This window comes from Fistularia commersonii, chromosome 14, assembly GCF_037954325.1.
Source record: "Fistularia commersonii isolate RoL2024-O1a breed Wild chromosome 14, RoL_Fcom_v1.0, whole genome shotgun sequence".
Taxonomy (NCBI): Eukaryota; Metazoa; Chordata; class Actinopteri; order Syngnathiformes; family Fistulariidae; genus Fistularia; species Fistularia commersonii.
The window spans coordinates 3,598,415-3,617,828 of record NC_141297.1 but is presented as its reverse complement, the minus strand read 5'-3'; the positions used below and the strand labels follow the sequence as shown (position 1 = coordinate 3,617,828).

Genomic DNA, 19,414 nt, shown 5'->3' with positions numbered 1-19,414 from the left:
CACACACACACCTGACAAATTTCTGCAAATGGCAAATAAACACACCTATAGTTTGTACATTTTTCCGACCCATCCTTGTAATAAATGTGTAACAAACAAGAGGAAATGGGTAGAGATTGTGTTATTATTTTATTTTATGTCAAAGCAAAATCCAAAACCGTGACATGCATTGATATTTGTCATGAAATCGAGGGGGGGGTCTGAGAGAAAACAATACTGATGGAGTTTCTGTTCAGCAGCAGCGGGTCAGAGGTCAAAGGTTAGGTGCTTGACCTGATGGCTGAGGTTCTCCGGGCTGCCGAAGGTTCTCCGCCGTGACGCAACGTTCCTCGGCGGAAAACGACCTGCAGCGAGGCTCGGAGTTTTCCAAATCCGAGTCCAGATATTTCTCTTCCAGAGCTCCGTCTGGCCGTTTTCACTTTGCACCTTCGCTCAACCTTTCTCCCGCTTCTTTTTCTTTAAGCCGCCTCTGGTGAAGATCACATCTTGACGTCACAGATCGCGGTAACCGGCGGTCGCCATGGCAACCATGCTCCGTCAACATTTCTGAGGACAGGAACTAATGACAGTTGCTACAGGTGTGTGAGTGTGTGTGTGTGTGTGTGTGGGGGGGGGGGGGGGGGGGTGGTAAGCATGCCTGTAAGAGTCTGCACGTATACAAGTGTGTGTTGTGTATAGATACACGTGTGTGTGTGTGTGTGTTTTGCTACTGTTGTAGGAGAGGTGCTCCTCTGGTTCGTGCTGATTGGGAGACGTTCTGCCTTCTGGAGAACGTGGTGGCGGTTCTAGAGGGTTCTTGGTTCTCAAAGTGCAGGTTCTGAAGAACGGTCTGAGTGGTTTGAGGTGGAGGTTTGAGGTTGCCTTGTGTTTCCATCTCCTAGATGAGGAACCTGGCTGTTCCGTTTGGTGAAAGACGGTTCCTTCCACAGAACCCCGATGCTTTGATGGAGTGAGAACGTTCTTTCTTAAAACAACATCGCGGTTCTATGTGAATTTCCAGCTTTTCGATCTCCAATCTCAAACGGTCACATCAACTGGTATTTGATTGGATTGTCCTCGACTTGATCTCGGCCTCCTCGGCTTTACAAAATGGGGAACTCTGATTTTTTCGGGGTGTTCTGGTACTCAAACCTGAAGGCCACCGTCGGCTATTGGAGTGGCTTTTTTTTGTTTGCAATACGTAACATCGCCACTAGAGGTCTCTCCGTGTCAATCACTGGCCCGAAGAACCAAGATGGCGTCCCTGGGGATTTCGGTTTCCCTTTGTGACGTCACGAAGGGCGGCAGCAGCAACTCCCTGCTACATTTCAGGGTTTTGTTTTGTTTTTAGAGGTTCGGCAGCGTCGTCCTCCGGGAGCGAGCGAGCGAGGAAGAACGACGGAAGAATTTCAAGAATAAAGTGGAAAGATGTTTTTGGTTTCCAGGCCAAATGATCTCACGCGAGAACTAGGACCTGGAAAAACCTGGAAATGTGTTCGGACATTTTCCTCGTAATATAAAGGATATCTGCGCATTTCTATTTACATCTTATCTACATTTCCTTTCCCTTCATCTCTGTCCATATCTGTATTATCCGACATGAAGAGGAGGAGCTAAAAAAATTTAAATTATTTAATTTTATTTGACAAATATCCCTTTATAAAATACAGCATTCCATCCACAAGCGTGACGATTAAATGTTGGACTGCTGGAACTGATATAGTTTTCGGACGTTTCATATTGATGATCCGATATCGTAGCATCTTTCCCTTTCGAGCTTTTAAAAAAGTATAAATATATTTTCCACTTTATTCTCGACTCTCGTGTAGCTGATTGTGTTCCACAGCCTGTGTGTGTGTGTGAAGGTGTGTGTGTGTGTGTTAGCACTCTGCCTCGCTCTCCTGCAGGTCGTGTTTGACCAGAAACTCTCGGATGCCGGGCTGGTGGTCAGGCTCCGCCCCCTGCTCCTCCAACTGCTGCAGAAGCTCCTCCCACCGCCGCTTGTCCTTCCCCGTCTGCCAGCAGAGCCGGACCACCGCCCGCAGCAGCGGCAGCAGGAGGGGGTGGGGCTTTCGGAAGGGCGCCGGCTTCTCGGCGGCGGCGGGCGGAGCCTCCGGCGGCGTCAGCACGCGGAGGGCCAGGTCGCAGTGGTCGCGCGCCTCCTCCAGCTGCTCCACCTCCTGGAAGCAGCTCGACAGCCCCACCAGGGTGAAGAGCCAATGGGAAGAGGCCGGGGGCGGGGCCTTGTCGCCGCAGAAACTAGCCCAGCCCAGCTTGGTCTGCAGTCTCTTGGCGTTGAGCAGCGGGCCCAGCGCCTCCTGGTGGCGTCCGACCCTCGAGGAGACAACAAACACTCCCTCACCGACGTGTGCAGTTTTTTTTCGAGCCTTCGACCAAAGCGCGTCGTCGACGTGACATAAAACGAGTGTTAGGTTGGAGGTTGCGTGCGCTACCTGATGAGCAGCTGGCCCGTCTGCAGGTCGCTCAGGTAGAAGAAGTGGCGGATGCACAGCGCCGCCTCCAGGCCGGGCAGGGAGCACAGGTGGGACAGGTACTGCTCGAAGGCCCGGCTCCTCTTGGCGATGGTCTCCGCCGTGAAGTTCCTGCGCAGCTTCTTTCCTGCGGGGCACGCACATTGTGGCACAATGACACTTAAGACACACACACACACTCACACACAAGTTGCCCGGCGGACGCACTCACGTGGGAAACACACCCGCTCCATCTGGTCCCCATGGTTACGCCGCAGAGTCGCGTGGAGGCGCTGGAAGTCCGAGTAGCGGCGGGTGAGGATGGCGGGGGTTTTGTCGCTTCCCCCTGACTGGATGACATGGATGGTGTAGAGCTGGACACACACACACACACACACAGTAGTTCATTAATTCTTTAACTAATCCTGGTGGCCTCAGGACAGGGTGTGTTTTTCTGCAGATGATGTGGCTGCCACTGCCGACTCACCACGTATTTGGCCGACCCGTCCTGAACCACGCTGGCGTCCGTCACCTCGAACAGCAGCGCGTCTGTGTGGCGCCGCCCGCCGGAGTGGGCGGGGTCTGCGGCCGGACCCCGCAGGCTCCTCCAGCTGTCCTGCAGGTGGCGCGTCAGCTGACTGGACAGTGACGGACCAGCAGGGCTGACGTCTACAGGAAAGAGAGAGGGCGTGTGATCCATGACCTCCAAGTGTGTGTGTGCAAATGTACTATTTGTGTGTGTGTGTGTGTGAGCGGATTCCTGTCACTTCCCTTGACGGAGAATCGATAAACCACATCACGGACCCAAACCTTACATTGATTATCTCAACATTTCAAAGAAGCCCTTCTAAAAATGTCTAGACCGATGACATAATTGTTTTGTTATTGTAGAATCATGACATTTGTTTCTTTCTTATTCCAGAAAAACAATGTCATCATTTTCATGTTTTCTGGAAAAACTTTTTTTTTTTTAATTAACTTTTTTCTTTTGTTCTAGAGTAACCACATCATGTTACTGTTCTAAAACAACAAAATAACATTTCTGTTTTTCTAGAATCATGAAACCACTTTGTTCCCCTGTTGTTCTAGAATAACAACACCACTGTTTCTTTTGCTCTAGAATGGCATCTTTTTTCTGTTCTAGAATAATGACATTTTTTGTTTTCGAACAACGTAATCATTATTTTCCATAAATCTAAAATAATATATTTTTCTCTGGTTGGGGTTGTAGAATACCAAATCATTTTCTCTGCGGCTCTAGAACAATCAAATCATTTATTTCCTCTGTTATTCTGAAATAATGACATTTTTTTTCTTGGTTATTTCAGAATGAGGACAACACAAGTTACTGTTATTCCAGTCCAATTACGTTATTGTTTTCCTTGTTATTCTGAAATAATTTCATCATTATTTTCTATGTATTTTCAGAACAATGGCATTATTGTTTTCTATGATCTTCCTGTCCATTTTACCTTGAAAGTCTTGATTATTTTGAGGAAAAAAAAACAAACAAAACAAAAGCAACGTCGTCTCTTTTCTACAGCAAAAAGTACAAATGATGTGACAAAGTACGTGTGTGTGTGTGTGTGTGTGCGCGCCCGCCGGGGAGCTGATTTTCTGGAGGAAGTGCTGGGGGGGAATCAGGCTAAAATGGACTTTAACACACCTTCAACATTTAGACGGCGTGTGTGTGTGTGTGTGTGTGTGTGTGTGTGTGTGTGTGTGTGTGCATGAGCACTGAAATCTTTTCAGGTGCCTCTCTTACTGATTGGTCTTCATCTCAGAATCAGGTTCTCCGTCATGTTCTGCCCCTCTGAAGCTGTTCCTCAGCTCCGAGCAGGAGCAAACACAGAACCGGAGAACCCGACAACTGAAATGTATGTTCTCCTTCCGAGCTCTAGAAGGACCTTCCTCATCTGTTCATCCTTTGGAAAGTTGTCTAGGAAGACTCCCAGTGGGCCTCTTTTACTCTGTTTCCCTATGTCTGATATCAACTCGTCAATAATGACTTAATCAATAATCAATTAGTCAATGATCAATAATCAATTAGTCAATGATCGGTGTGCCGGGAAGAAGAGGACGCTTGTTTTCAGCTAAGATCGATAATCTAGAAGCGAGAAGCCGTCCACATTTGGTCCCCCTCCTCACCTGTGCTGCTGGGCCCCTCCTCCGTCGACTCCCCCAGGAAGTCGGAGTCGCTGTCGGGCCCGTCGGGCCCGTCGCCCCCGCCATCCGCCGCCTCCTCCGCCGCTCCCTCGCTGTCGAAGCACAGCGTCCCCCCGAGCCTCTCGCTCACGCACTCCTCCTCCTCCTCCAGCTCGGCGTCCAGAAGCTCCTCCTGCGCCTCCCTGTCCTCTTCCTCCTCCTCCTCCTCCTCCTCTTCCCCCTCCTGCTGCTTCTCGGGCCCCGTCCCCTGGCCCTCCTTGAACAGCGAGCGCTTCAGGCGGTCCAGCAGCCTCGTCGCCATGACTCCGCCTGGCCTGGAGACACTTTTAATTATTTCTTGAAATATGGGAGGAGTCCGTAGGCCGGACAGGTGAGACCCAGGAAGGGTTGGATGAGGACATCGGCTGAAGGCACCAGGTTGATCAGTCCAGACTGAGCCCCGTTGTTAAGAGTGTGTCTGTGAATGTGTGTCAATATGTCAGTGTGACGATGAATGTGTGCGTAGGCTCTGGTTCCAGCGCCTCCGGTCACTGAATGGAAACGCTGTGCTTCATAAATAAACCAGAGTGGAAACGAGAGCCTTCATCCTGCTCACCGTGCTCCATCTCCTTCTTCTTCTTCTTCTTCTTCTTCTTCCGAACCTGCTGCTTAACTGTTTCAAATACCTCAGGCGTCGCTTTGAGGGCAACATCTCCATCATTTTCCTTGAATATCTGATCCAAAGTCAAAAATCTATAATATAATAACCAAAAATCTATCTTTCATGAAATCCAAGGAAACTTCTTTCCTTGGATTTGGCCGACAGGGGCGTACAACAGGGGAGGTGTGGAATTTCCGAGGCGTCCTTGAAGGCACCACATCGACCCGTTAATGATTACCTTTCCAGGTTGTTGTTGTTTATTCTCCACTTAACGCGAGAATAAAAGTCAACTATCGCGAGTGTTCCCGTTAAAAAACGCTGCCAACTAGGCTAATCCCGTAAAGTTAGCGGGCAAGCTAACAACTTTGTAGGTTTTTTTTTTCCCCTTCGTTTTGTCGTTTCAACCTTTACATTCCGTTCGGTAGCGGATATTAAACTCGTTCTCTCGACGCTTGAAACGTAAAAAGTCCGGTATTCTGTTTAAATTCCTGTTCACACAAACACACACACATTCAAACACACACACACACACACACACCCTGCGTGGCTGCTAATGGCTAAACCCGTTGGCCGAGTAGTCTCGAAGTTAGCAAACAAGCTAACAAGTTGGGCTTGTCAGACCTCCGGTGCGTTCACGTCCCCGCGTCCCAGCCAAAAAACTCACCCGGACTGCCGGGCTCACGGTCCCCGCGGTTCGTCCTCCATCTCCGCTCTCTGAATGGGGAGAGAGTTTTGCGCAGGTCTCAGCACCGGGACCGGACGTCTCCGGGAAACACGGTGGAAGTGACTCGGATCCCTGGGAAGCGGAGGTGGACAGATCCGCTCCGTCCGCTCGGTACCGGAGGAGGCGGGGAGGGCTTGGCTGGGATCCGGGAGACGGGGTGGAAGGTGGGGGATTTGAAGCCGGTTTAGCGGGCGGTTTACCGCGTTGGGAAAATGAAACTTCTAACTGCCAGTGGGGTTTAAATCCCCCCCCCCAGGAATAAAACCCGCTTACACAACCCTGCCTTGCCTCCGGAACGCCGACCCCGTTTCGGGTCGGGACTTTCAGGTTCAGCACCGTGTTTCCAGGAATATCGGTGAAACAGCGCCACCTAGTGGTGAGAAGGGGAATCGCACCGGTTGTAACTTTCCCAGGATTTCCCTAAAGTGTCCAGTTCCTGGAGAAAATATAATTTTTTTCTACTTCCTGTAATTGTTTTTTTTTCTCCCAAATTTAATCCAATTGACTGTTGATCATTTTTCATTTTTTATGACCACAAAAAAAAAAAAACACTGAAAATGAGTTATAATCCTTTCTGGTGCACAAAAAGCTGATCTGTCCCAGCGGCCTTGAATGCAGGTCCCAGGTGAGGAGGGGGCGGGCCAGGCCGTGATGTGACGCCCACATGAAGAGCACTGCCTTCTGTCCCCACACTTGCACAAACAAGTGGAACATTAGCAGACATTCCTCGCAGATCGGAACCGCCCGTTCACTCGCCGCAGGTAAGGAAGCGGCTTTCTATTCTTGGAGAACTTCACCTGCTCTGGTCACAGGGAGCTTCCCCTGGATTTTCAGGTGAATCGGTTGCCCTCACCAGACAGGTGCTCGCTCAGGTAACTGATTACCAGATGAGTCATGGTGTGGAGAATGATTGATTTTTTTTTTTTTTTTTTTGCGGAACAAAGAGGCTGTTTTGAAAGACTCGTCAGGGACGAAAAGCAGGATTTATCCCGTCCGCATTGCTCCAGGTGATAGTCCCTTCTCGTTCGGTTCAGGTGTTTGCACATTCTTGACAGAAGGGACTTATTGAGGCTTGGAGGTTGCGGTGGACCCGAGACCGGTTCAGCCCCCCTCCCAGGGAAGGGACCGACCGATCCAACGTCTGGTGCACACTACGCTTTCCCTGAAGAACCCTGAGGGGAATCCGTGACCATGTGTCAGATCCTTGATGATCCCCAGACTAGAACCTGGTTTTGTTGGCGATGCAGTGACTAGACGTTCTTGAAGGAACAGTATTTCACTGACGGTAAACCCGTGATGTCACATTTTCATGGAAAATGCTTTCTGAGACGGACGCGGAGCCTAAAACGCCCACCCAGGCAGAGATCAGTGATCGCGGTGACACAGGGGGTGAGAAGAAGCCACTTTACCGGCCCAACCAGATATGACTGTGGGAGGAACACACATGACAGGGTGGAGCAAGGAGAAGGAAGGGGAAGATTCTCAGGAGTGTTTCGGAGGGTGTGACGGATCCAGCAAAGAGGGTGTAACATGTTACGGGGTGAGTAGTAAGGTTAAGGGCGCTGCTGTTAGGCCTAGAAAGATTTTAGAAGTGGAAGACTGGGTGGGTATTGTCCCTATTTTGGTTTGGTGAGACGCTGAGCTGACGAGACTCAAATGACAGGCAAGGTTCGAAACAAGTTGCGGCATGTCACTGCACTCACAGACACACACACACATCCCCACACAGACACACACAGGCGCGGTTATGTAGTTCTGATTGGTGGCGGCTGGTTAAGGACTCGCAGACAAGGTTGCCCTTCAGCTGCTCCGAGAATCAGAATCTTATAGACCTTCTAAAACTTTCTGGACTGAAGAGACGTTACGTTTGTGAGAGGCATCAATCAACTCTGGTGTCCCAGTGGAGGTCTTTTCTCAGCTGTGGGGAAGGTACCGCTGCATTCTGCATACCACGGAGGACATTTGCATCACGACTTGTGACCACATGTACTGCTACCGCCGCCGCCAACTCGCACACACGCTGTATCGGGTTTCACAGCACCCTTTGCAGGCGGAGGCCTACACTCACCCGAAATCGGTTGATTTACCTTGGAATTACGCGAACAGGTGACCAGGATGTTTGCCAGATTGGCGGTATTGCCTACGAGAGTTTTGAGGGTTGGTTACCAAAGTGGTCAAAGAGTTGGTTTAAGGTCAGAAACAGGAAGATGACGGGATTCTGTTCCTTTCTGTGATAGAATGGAGGTTTGAAATGGTTTCAACAAGCATTTTCTATCTTCTGGCTCCTTGTATGACTCGCTGGGAAACCCAGCATAGTGCTCCCCAATGTCCACTGGTGAGTCTTTCAGTTTTCTACCTGTCTCCATTCAGGAAGTTCTCGAAGCCCCTCAAGCTTTAGATTATAGAAAATCTGAAGGACCTGATTTTACAAATCCTGACTTTGCATCAAAAGCCTTTTTAACCTCATGATGGGGGAAATGAAACTCTCCGCATAGAAATCGTCTCATGTTCTCCCTTCGTTAAAAGAGGAGGATCCGGGGATTTGAACTAATCAACGGGTATCTAATTGGTCAGCGCTGGTCAAAATTTGAAGAGTTGTTGAGCTTTCTTTTTATAGTCCAGTGTTATTGAAATATCAACATGGCTTCAGAAGCAAGTGAAGCAGGGATCCCTTCTATCTAAAGGTTGGCGGTTTGATCCCCGGCTCCTCCTGTCCGCATGCCGAAGTACCCTCAGGCAAGACATTGACCCCCAAGTTGCCCCTGGTGGTCTGGTTCTTTGCCTTTCGGCGACTCCCTTCCAAATCGACACTGAAAACCATTATATTTTAAAATTTGGACATCATGTCGTACTCTCAGAGCATGCAGTTGCTGTTCCCAGACCATCTCTGTGACAGGACTCAGAGCATTAGATATGATGGTCCGTGTTCTAAATCAGTGTTTCCCAACCGCTGTGCTGTGAGAGATCATCAGGTGTGCTGTGGAAAAATGCCCACTTTCACCTGATTGGTCCAAAATATTTTATCAAACGCAAATAATGTGTCTTCCTATGTCTATGTGGGCAGCGTGCCCATTCCATGGCAACGGGTAGTGAATTAACCTGTGCATCAGTGTATCGGAGTGATTAGTGACGCTTTGCGTGATACATTTTTAGTATAAAAAGTACTTGTATCTGCGTAAACAAACAGGCAGCATGGTTGAAAACTACCAAGACGAGTGAGAAAGCAGTGAAAGCTGCTACAAAGTTTCTGAACTCATCTCTAAATCCAAACAACCACACATCGTAGCAAAACATTAATACTACTTGCCGGCAGAATCATTGTAGAAGAAATGCTCGGCTCTGGCGTTGATAAAGAAATAGCCAGTTCTCTCAAATAATACCATTTTCAGACATATTGATGACATGTCTTAAGACATTGCAAAAAGTGTTCTGGAAAAGTTGCACATCAGTGGGAAATTTCCATTGCAACTTGACAAATCTACAGATATTAGATATATTAGATTTCACACTCAGTAAATTGAGACCACGGATTCATTCTAATTTGTTAAAAAATGTTTTTGACATATATATTTGGTGGTGTGCCGTGTGATTTTTCTAATGTAAAATATGTGCCGTAGCTCAAAAAAGGTTGGGAAACACTGTTCTAAAGGAGTTGCCGTCCACAAGGGGCGCCGCAGGGTTCTGTGCTATTATTTGTATCGATGCTAAATGTGCCTCTTTATGTTGATGACACAGTGATTTCCTGCTGTGGATCAGCTCCCCTGCAAAAAACCCCTGTTGCTGTGCAGCACGCATCACCTCACCTGGAACTCGGTCTCAATGCAGACAAGACTGAGATGATGTTTTCCAATTCCATTAAGCGGCCACAAATGCTGCCCTCAGTATCCATTCTTGAGATGATACAGAGGTGGTTTACCTCTGGTGGTGTCTGGACTGACCACTACCTCATTTTCAATCTGCAAAGAAGCCGAGGCTGAAACGGGGTTTCCGCTTTAGAATCGAGGCGCTTTTCTCTTTCAATGCAAATCAGTAGCTTTTTACTGCGGCGTCTTTGTCTGTTTTAGATGATGGAGACAGATCGGACGCCTCTGCTGTGTTGACCCGCTTCCCTGAGGGTCATTACTAATTCTATAGTGTCAGCAACTCAATGTGAGTTGCACTCTCCGCTAGGACGGCCTGCTCTGGTCACCTAAAGGATCGGTCGTTAGCTACCTTTGCACAGAAACGCACTTCTAAGAACTGTCAAGCTAGCGTGCTCCAGGGGAACATTTACTTTTACATGCTAACCGGGAGTAAGGGGACCTGGTGAGACACAAGGATCTGCAATGTGCACCGAAAGCGGCACACTCAAAAACAGCTTAATCAGAAGAGGACAACAGTCCTGCGTGCCGGGAATAATAACCATGAACTATCAGATGGCTTGACGTGTTTTTATCTTCTCCGTGCTCTGCTTTGCTGTGGGAAGAACCCCACCATCAGCTAACTTGGAAACCCCTGGAAACCCCTCTGTGGCATAGCTTGGACCTCTTCGTTTTCGCAAGTAAACAGCCAACCGGTGATCGTAAAAGTTTTTAAAAATGACGCTCTGCAGTCTGCAACAAGTATCTGGTAACAGATGTGGCTTAGGAGTTCCACCAAGCACCGATGACATTTGAGTTTCGATGGAAAAGTAGCGAGACCGTGGTGCCGTGGTTAGAGCAGCTAGTGTCGGTGGTGTCTGCTTCCTCTGTATTCTGAGTGCACCAAGAAATGACCCAGTTCCTGAAAAGGGTCTGTGAACTGCAAAAAGTTCCTACCTTACGAAAGCGACTAAGGGTGTACTTTCACACACTAGGTAGAACTCAAAATACTGCAGGCCTTGTTTGCGGATTCATGGTAAAGAGAAGTGCTGATCCTCACTCCTCTTCTTGACATGATCACGTGCTGCTTCCTGTTCCTCACGCCCAAACTGAACTGGGTAAAAAGCTGGAAGTGAGTTTTTGAAAATGCGTTTGGTGTTTGTCACAAAGTCACTTTCTTCACCCGAGGAAGATAGTCCTGGTTCGAGGCTACGATCAGATGTTCTGTCCCCACGGTTCACACTCACGGGTTGTTGCGCCTGTGTTGACCTCTCCTCCCTTGTTTAGACCCCTCTGACTCTAAAATGACCTTTCTCTATCCAAGTCCAGAAGACGCCATCTCAGGTTGGATCTCCCCGTGACTCCATCCCAATCACGGAGATCCATTTTCATCTCCAGCCTGGGACTGATTGCTCATTTGAACTCTTTAGGATACGTACCTGAGTTTTTAAAGAGGTAGACTAAGGGCGCCGGAGATTGTTGTGATCCCAGTGCTCCCTGAACGGGTCCCTGGGTGTTTTAAAGGATGTCAACCAGCTAGCTGTTGGTGTGGCGAAGAAGAAAGAGCTTGGGTCAACTCACCGTGGACGTGTGTTCATCTCCTCTGTCTGCAGATCGACCATGAGGTGGCGCTCTCCTCGCCTTCCTTTCCCCTTACTCTTCCTCAGCACCTGGCTCGGGGGAGCGGTGGTGTCAGGCTTCCAGATCTGCGCCTACAACTTGGAGAACTTCAACTCCGAGAAGATAACGGATTACACAGTCTTGCACACTCTGACGCGGGTAGGACGCATGCACACACACACACACACACACACACAGACACATACACATTCATACCAATTTGGGTGGGTGGGTCCATCGGTTGCAGTGACACACAGCTGTCAAAACCCTGTGATGTTGTAATAACATGTCAGAATTTCAAAAAACACTACATATCCTAGTATTCTAATGTAAGTGGCTAAGGATCAAAAACAAATAAAACACTGTAATAACACCATCTTGTGACTGTTACACCGTAACTTCACTGTTGTGATCACATCCTTCATAATCATAGGATATTAGGATCGCAAACTTGTTATAACCATCACAGTATGATTGTACAATCTTAGTATTGCAATATTTACGTGATATAGTTATAGTCTTGTATAATTTATAGTATAGTTTAGTTTATAGTTATAATATAGTTTAAACTATAGTTTTAGTCTTGTGACATTCCTGGATTTAGCTTCTCTGTAGCATTAGCATTGTTCCGCAATGCAGTATTTTTGATTATTACCAAATTATTGTACCGTGGTAGTATCTCATCTCAAACTTAAAGTAATCATTTAATTCTTTATTTTACATTTTTTCCTTCCCTTCTTCAATACGGTAAACAGAAATATCGGGTCTTTTTATTGAAGCGTCCCGACGCAGGTTGTCATGTCATCGCACAATGACAGGGAGGTCACAAGCTAATGACTAGCGCCCCCTACTGGACACTTTAGGTGCCAGCCGAGGCTGCTTCTCAGTGATGTGTGACTTCCTGCCGCAGGTCCTGGCGCGCTGCGACATCACCCTCCTGCAGGAGGTGAACGACCCGGACGGATCGGCCATCAAGACCCTGCTAGCGTCGCTCAACAGGTACAGTGGAAGGCACTGACCCTGCCGGGGACATAATATTAACGGAATAATTATAACTTCATGTGAAAAGATGGAGGTGTGGACTCAGAGTTTGGAGGATGTGGACACGGGCAGGATTCAGTGAACTTTAGCTAACGACGTCACCGCGCACGTGGGTGGGCAGAGCGTAGCGCCCGCCGCCGGCCACAACGTGAACCACTCTGGATGAAAAACCCACTTGAATCCTAAATGGAAGTTGATATTCACAACGTTTTTGCATGAGCGCCACCCATGACCGCGACCTTTGACCCCGGGAACGTCTTGATGATGAACGCTGTCGTCCGCTAACACTAACCGTCTGTCCATTATTTCATGTCGGCCACCGCATGCGTGTGTCCGTCCGCTGCCCGCCGCCCGCCACCCCACAGGGAGCCCCACAGGTACGGCATGCAGAACCCCGTCCCCTCCACAGGGGCCACTAATCAACAATCACGTGACTAATCTGCCGCAAGCACTCTATTTTTGGTCAGCTGACTGTCAACCGGGTCGAACCGGAGACCGGTCGTGACCCCCCCCCCCTTAAATGCACCTCAAATAATCCCGGTTTAATCTGGATCAGGGATGTCAAACTCAGTTTCACCGAAAGCCACGTCAGCAGAATGGTTGCCCTCAAAGGGTCACGGTATCAGTATAAATGTAATTAAATATACCCAAATGTAATGTGAAATCATTGTAACTACTCCTTAATGTTAAATTACTCTGAATTTATGACTCATTCAAATCCAAAATGTTCCATATCCATTCCCATCTTTCTTGAAACAGCCTTCCATCTGCATCAACTTTTCTCTTCCTAGGCATTTGTATTTCTAAATTGGGACATGTAGTGTATGGTCAATGCATGTGTTTGACTTATTTTAAGACAATCAGACCTTTTAAGAGGTTCTCCCGGGCCGCGTTAAATGACGTGGTGGGCAACGTTTGGCCCGCGGGCCTTGAGTTTGACACGTGATCTAGATGGTCACCCATCTCGAACCAGAAATCATTCAGGCTTTTACTCTGAAAGTCAAAGGAAGTGCCGGAGGAAACTGCTCCGTCAGGATGTCTCTCTAGATAAGTTCAAAATAAAACACGAGCCAGGATTTGGAAAATCCAGTGTTTGGCACATCTGGTTAGCGCAGGCGGCTAACATTACACCGGCAACCGCAAGACCCCGAAAAGGAATCTGCGTCAGCCCTGCAAATCGAAGCGATCGGGATTCACCGGTCTGTTTGCGTCAGTTGTTTTTCATCCAAGTGATTCCTTGTACATCTTGCGATGCTGAGACAGTGAACATCTGCAGGCGGCGTTGGTGCTTTTCTACTTTCTCCTCTGACCGAGCAGTTTCCGTACTTCCCGTCTCTGCCTAAAGACCGGTGCGATGTGCTCGGAGGCGGGTATGTTGACAGTCACCTGTGCTCAGGCTTCTAAAATAAAGTGCCGAGGATTCGATCGGGGGAATGCGGTGGAGGGGGATGGCTGATTCGAGCTGAGGACTGAACCCAGAAACACACAGAACATGGAGAACGCCTGGAGCTGAAACGGGAAGTCTCCATGTTTCTATGGCGACCAGGAGAAATGACTAACCACCCCAGTGTCTTGCAAGATGCTTTTAAAGGCTAGTTTCTTCTTCTCCTGGTCCCTGGATTGTTCCCTCAGAACCTTCCCGGACCCCGGTTCTGTTTTGGATACAGGCAGTCGTGTTTCTTCCTGGTGAAGTCTTCGCGCAGATCACATGATTCCACCCGCCTCGTCCGATTGGTCGATAGATGTGAAAAAACTTGTGATGCGGCAGTTAGACCGGTGCGGTTCTGGGATGGAGGTTTCGATGTAACACCCGCTCCTCTTCCACCTCGTAGATTTCATTTTGAAGTTACTGCCGTGAAGGTTTTGACAACAAATGTCGGACAGACGTTTAAAAATCCATTTGCTAACCCACGCCGAGGTGCGGGACATGTGACAGAACGTCGGTTCTGCAAGTGTTTGTGGGCCGCATGTCCCAACGGACACAAACATTTGCTCTGTCCGTATGAGCCAATCAAATGAATGAATGAATGAATCTGTGAAAAAAACCGAGATCCGCAGGTGAATGACTGACTTAAGACGGGGTTCTTGTCCCGAGGTAACTAACCAGCTTGTCTGTTAATCTGGAGGTATGAGGGTTACAACTACAACTCGCTGTCCAGCCAGAGTCTGGGGCCGACGGACAAGAAGGAGCAGTACGTCTTCATCTACAGGTGAGACTCGGACAAACACCCGGACGGGCGTCGGTCCCTGAAGGGAAACATTTAAAACCGAATTGGATCTCCTTTGAATCTTATACAAGTTGACGCGAACACACAAATAAGAAAAAGGGACCAAGAGTTGAACCCTGAGGGACGCCACCGTCCAAATGTAATCTCCTTATCTTTCACGGTCTGATTGCGATCGCACGATGAGAAGGGCGGCAGACAGCAAACGGGTCGTGATGGAAAAGTACTCAAGTACTCCTTTTTAAAACACTACACTTTGAGACGGCTTCCTTTTCCAGTTATAAGCGACAAAGGATCCCCCGCGGTTCCATTTCATCTTCTGCTCTGCATCTGACGTTCTCGCCTCTAGGAAGGAGAGGGTGAACGAGACGGGGCAGTACCAGCACCCGAGCAACCAGCACTTTACCAGACCTCCGTTTGCTGTCCAGTTCCAGAGCAAACACACCGGTCAGTCCAACAGAACGTGACCTCTGACCCCGATCCGACCAAAAAAAAAACAGATATTTTGATTTGATAGAACAACGTGAATGTCGTCCTGTTTCCTACATGACCAATTGTAACCCTGGCTCTTCCTACTGTCTCCCCAGCCATCAAAACCTTTGTCCTGGTTCCCCTTCGGGCCGAACCCAGCCAGGCCGTGCAGGAGATGGACCGACTCTACGACGTCTTCCTGGAGGTTCTGAAGAAGTGGAAGAACACGGTGAGGTTCAGCATTCAAATCCAGAGGACAGAAGAAGGCATGAAGAACAACTTGGTCGTGCAGAACCAGTGTGACGGGCCTGTCACACTTGATTTAAAGGGCGCATCTGCGTATGTGTGTGTGTGTGTGTGTGTGTAGAACGTGATGTTCCTGGGAGATTTCCACGCCAGCTGCGCCTACATGACCAGACGGGACCGCAAGAACATCCGACTGTTCTCCAACACGACCTTCTCCTGGCTGATCGGGGACAAGGTGGACACCACCGTCTCCGAGGAAATGTCTTGCGCCTACGACCGGTGAGGACCCGCAGAGGAACCACCCACGGGTGGCAGTGTCAGTGCGTCACGTGTGTGTGTGTGTGTGTGTGTGTGTGTGTGTGGTTGCAGGATCGTGGTGTTCGGTGAAACCTTCCTGAAGGGCATCAAGCCGTTTTCCGCCGGCATCTTCAACTTTGGCCTGGACTTCAAAATTACCAGGAGTAAGGTGTGTCACCTGGCATGTGCACACACACACACACACACACACACACACACACACACAGACACACTCAGCTTCTTTGCAGAAAGACATTCGAAATAAGAATAAAACAAGTTTATTTATCCCGAAGGAAATTGTTGTGCCAGAGATACAAGAAAAATATAACAATAATAAATAATAGTAGAAAATTGTATAAACAGTAGGATAAAAAATAAATAAAATTATTTTTTATTTTTTTTCCAACCCAAGCTGATGTGTTTGTGTCTGCAGGTGCTGGAGGTGAGCGACCACTATCCTGTGAGGGTGGAGCTGAAGAGCTCCAGCCCTCTCCTGCAGGCCTCGCCACTCCTGGGCCTCCTGGCCGCCGCCCTCGCCCTGCGGCTCTCCCTGTGACCCTTTCACCCGCCGCCGCGTCTCGGACTTTTTTTTTATCATGGAAAAGAAATGATCCACAATCAATATATCTCAAGAGCTAATGTTTAATTTGATGTTTATGAGGAAAACAATCACCCCAAAGATGAACGTTCGGTTGTAATAACCAGGAAATAACTGTCTAATATGCGGCTTTTCCAAACGGGGCAGAAGAGGAGGAGGAGAAAACGAAAAGAGAAAAACAAATATTTAAAAACAAAGGGAAAATGACAAAGAATGCAACCAAATGAGCTGGTTTGACTCCATCAATTCTAACATTTATTTCTGTAAAGCTCAGGTTTCCGTGCGGGCGAATCTAAGATAAAGTGCCAAATAGCTTTGCGGTGCTGCTGGAGCTGCCGCTTTATTCTGGAGGTGCAGACCAGACCCGGGCTTCCTGTTCCTAGTGTAAATAATCCAGAGTTTTATCGTGAATTTTTCACACCAATCTCCGTCATTTTTGCTCATCTGTTGCGGATTTTAAAGGAAGACGTTTCTTATTGTTCTGTCTCCCATTCTGGAAACAAATGTGATTAGATCAACACGGGAATGTTGGATGAATTGTGTGTTGTTGTTTTTTTTAAAGTCGGGAATTATTGTATTTAAAACGTTGTTCAAGAGCTTTTGTTCTGTCTACAAAAACTGGTTGATTGTTATAAATAAAAGATTTTACTATTACTGGATTGTCTTTTTACTTCTGCCTGCCATTTGTGACTTCTTTTGGCTTTTCCCTTCAGGGGTCGCCGAAGCGAGTCAACTTTCTCCATCTAACCCTATTCTCTGTATCCTCCTCTCTCACACCAACTACCTTCATATCCTCTCACTACGTCCATAAATCTTCCCTCTGGTCTTCCTCGAGACCTGTCTTGTCCACCTTTCCTTTCATTCTGGCCGATAATCTTCTATCACATAGTACCCCTGACACTTTTCTCCACCCATTCCAACCTGCTTGGACCCGTCTCTTCACCTCTTTTCCACACTCTCCGTCGCTCTGGACTGTTGACCCTAAGTTCCTGAAATCCTCCAGCTTCTTGATCTCCACTCCCTGTAGCCTCACCGTTCCACCCGAGTTCCTCTCATTCACACACATAAATAAATTCTACCTTGCTGCGACTAACTTTCATTCCTCTCCTTTCCAGAGCATACCTCCACCTCTCTAGATTTTCCTATACCTGTTGTCTGCTCTCACTACAGATCACAATGTCATCTGCAAACATCAGGCTCCATGGGGATTCCTGTCTAACCTCATCTGTCAGCCTGTCCATCACCATTGCAAACAAGAAGGGGCTCAAAGCTGATCCCTGATGGAGTCCCACCTTCACCTTGAACTTTTCTGTTACCCCTACAGCACACCGTACCACTGTCTCACAGCGAGCATACATGTCCTGCACCAGTTTAACTACTTCTCTGGCCTGCCATTTGTGACCCTTTGGTTAATTCAAATATAACACACACACATACACACACAGTGCAGATTCATAACCAGCAGAACTAGATTCCTTCACTGCAACAGTTTTCTCTACTCAGTAACTGAACACCCACTGCAGGATACCTCCTGTCCGGTAGATGTCGCTGTCCTCCAGCAGCTTCCTGATTCCAGAACAACTTGTTCCACCAACGAGGGAGACCAAGTTTTAATAGCGGAGATCCTTTATGTTAAGGAAGATGGATCTCTCTTTCCCTCATACGCACGACTATCTATATCCGACCTGGGCGTTTTTCGGGCCACAACCGGCCCGTTTTTCTTTTTCTACGGCCCGCCAAATTATTTTCTTTAAATATTTTAATAAGTGTTTTCAATCAATAATGAATTTAGAAACTCCTCATTGTTTTTTCACGTGTTTCATTTTTTTTATGGATGGTTACGTACAAAGTAATATTGGCACATTTATATGATCATGAATGATTTTAAAATTGAAATAAAATGCCAAACTATTTGAATTGCCATTTTTCTTTTTGTTCAAATTGCTTGATGTCTAGTTGGCCCGCGTATAAAAATAAAATAAGAAACGTTGCCTGCCAGCCAAAATAATCTTTAACTACCTACGGTTTTGAGATATTGGAGATTTTTTTCACAACTACCACCTACTTTTAAGTCGTTTACCGCAACAACAGTTTTTCTAGCAATTTCGAGCATTTATTGTCACTTTCAATTTTTTCTAAATTTTTTCTTTTCCCTGCAGGTCTTCCCGTGGTGTCAACTTTCGAGGGAAACCTCTTTGACATTCAAGGCCCATATGGACTGTCTTGTGAAAAAACTTAAGCTGGGTTTTCTTTTTCAAAACAAGGTGTGTTTCTCTTTTAATGTTAAGAAGCGACTTATTTATAAGGCTCGGCTGCTGCCCTCCTACGTCTGTGACTTAGTCATAAGGCAGATTGTTGATTCTCACCTGCTGCGATCAGATGATCAGCTGTTGCTCTGTGTCCCTTTTGCTTGCACAGAATTAGGGAAAAGGCCTTTTGCCTATGCTGGCCCCACTGCATGGAATATACTTCAAAAAGACTGGAAACACTAATTTTATCTCACTAATGCTTTTAAAACCAGACTGAAAACACTAGAGGTCAACTTGTTAAAATGTAATTGCTTCTTTTAACTGTTTGTAATATTGTCTGTCTGTAACTTATTGCTGCCTCTTGGCAAGTACTCCCTTGTAAAAGAGATTTTTAATCTCAACAGGACTTTTTCCTGGTTAAATAAAGGTTAAATAAATCAAAAGTTAACAGTGTTAAAGGTTTGTGAGAAATAATTAATGCTAGATGAAAAAGAAAGTAAAAGACAACAATTCAGTAAAGAGATAGAAAAACAACCTGCAAGGGGAATATAACATGTATTTAACTTGGTGGTTTACGAGGAATCTCAGACATCAAACTGTATATTTTTTGGTTTTTGGATTTTTCCATAAGTTTTAAGGATTTTTTATATAAATCAAAATCACCTATAAAAAATGTGAAATTGGGGGAACACTTTTGCATTCTGTTTTTGTGAATGAAGAACTTGGCCAGGCCTGAAATGACATTGACACATACAGGACTGTCTCAGAAAATTAGAATATTGTGATAAAGTGCGTTATCTTTTGTAATGCAATCACAAAAACAAATATGTCATACATTGTGGATTCAT

At 47.2% G+C, this 19,414-nt stretch overlaps 2 protein-coding genes across 7 annotated transcripts; one reads left to right on the top strand and one right to left on the bottom strand.

Moving 5' to 3' along the window:
- Positions 1-109: 109 nt before the first annotated feature.
- On the bottom strand, positions 110-6,327 carry snx21 (sorting nexin family member 21). Its single transcript, XM_086159394.1, has 6 exons — positions 5,921-6,327; positions 4,599-4,930; positions 2,938-3,119; positions 2,683-2,824; positions 2,433-2,598; positions 110-2,313 (listed from the first exon to the last, which is right to left on the bottom strand). The coding sequence occupies exons 2-6, from the start codon at positions 4,915-4,917 to the stop codon at positions 1,860-1,862; spliced, it is 1,263 nt and encodes a 420-aa protein (XP_086015520.1). The 5' UTR covers positions 4,918-4,930; positions 5,921-6,327; the 3' UTR covers positions 110-1,859.
- A 270-nt stretch (positions 6,328-6,597) lies between these two features.
- On the top strand, positions 6,598-16,969 carry LOC147226919 (deoxyribonuclease-1-like 2). Of its 6 annotated transcripts, none has more exons than XM_086159386.1 (10): positions 6,599-6,741; positions 11,433-11,598; positions 12,350-12,438; positions 12,846-12,857; positions 14,607-14,690; positions 15,055-15,152; positions 15,293-15,405; positions 15,544-15,701; positions 15,792-15,888; positions 16,153-16,969. In XM_086159386.1, exons 2-10 carry the CDS (start codon positions 11,440-11,442, stop codon positions 16,273-16,275), a joined length of 933 nt encoding a protein of 310 aa, XP_086015512.1. In that variant the 5' UTR covers positions 6,599-6,741; positions 11,433-11,439; the 3' UTR covers positions 16,276-16,969. The 6 variants fall into 6 exon arrangements, with proteins under 6 accessions (XP_086015518.1, XP_086015512.1, XP_086015514.1 ...); XM_086159388.1 differs by having other exon boundaries at positions 6,717-6,852; XM_086159391.1 differs by lacking the exon at positions 6,599-6,741 and adding an exon at positions 6,966-6,987.
- The last annotated feature ends 2,445 nt before the right edge of the window (positions 16,970-19,414 follow it).

What these genes read in the sequence shown, in the direction of transcription:
- LOC147226919 (XM_086159386.1), top strand. Translation starts at nt 11,440, where the DNA reads ATGAGGTGGCGCTCTCCTCGCCTTCCTTTCCCCTTACTCTTCCTCAGC. An exon ending in TGAAGAAGTGGAAGAACACG is followed by an intron (nt 15,406 to 15,543) that starts GTGAGGTTCAGC and finishes GTGTGTGTGTAG; the next exon opens with AACGTGATGTTCCTGGGAGA. An exon ending in ATGTCTTGCGCCTACGACCG is followed by an intron (nt 15,702 to 15,791) that starts GTGAGGACCCGC and finishes GTGTGGTTGCAG; the next exon opens with GATCGTGGTGTTCGGTGAAA.
- snx21 (XM_086159394.1), bottom strand. Translation starts at nt 4,917, where the DNA reads ATGGCGACGAGGCTGCTGGACCGCCTGAAGCGCTCGCTGTTCAAGGAG. An exon ending in GGAGCGGGTGTGTTTCCCAC is followed by an intron (nt 2,599 to 2,682) that starts GTGAGTGCGTCC and finishes CGTGCCCCGCAG; the next exon opens with GAAAGAAGCTGCGCAGGAAC. An exon ending in ACGGGCCAGCTGCTCATCAG is followed by an intron (nt 2,314 to 2,432) that starts GTAGCGCACGCA and finishes TGTCTCCTCGAG; the next exon opens with GGTCGGACGCCACCAGGAGG.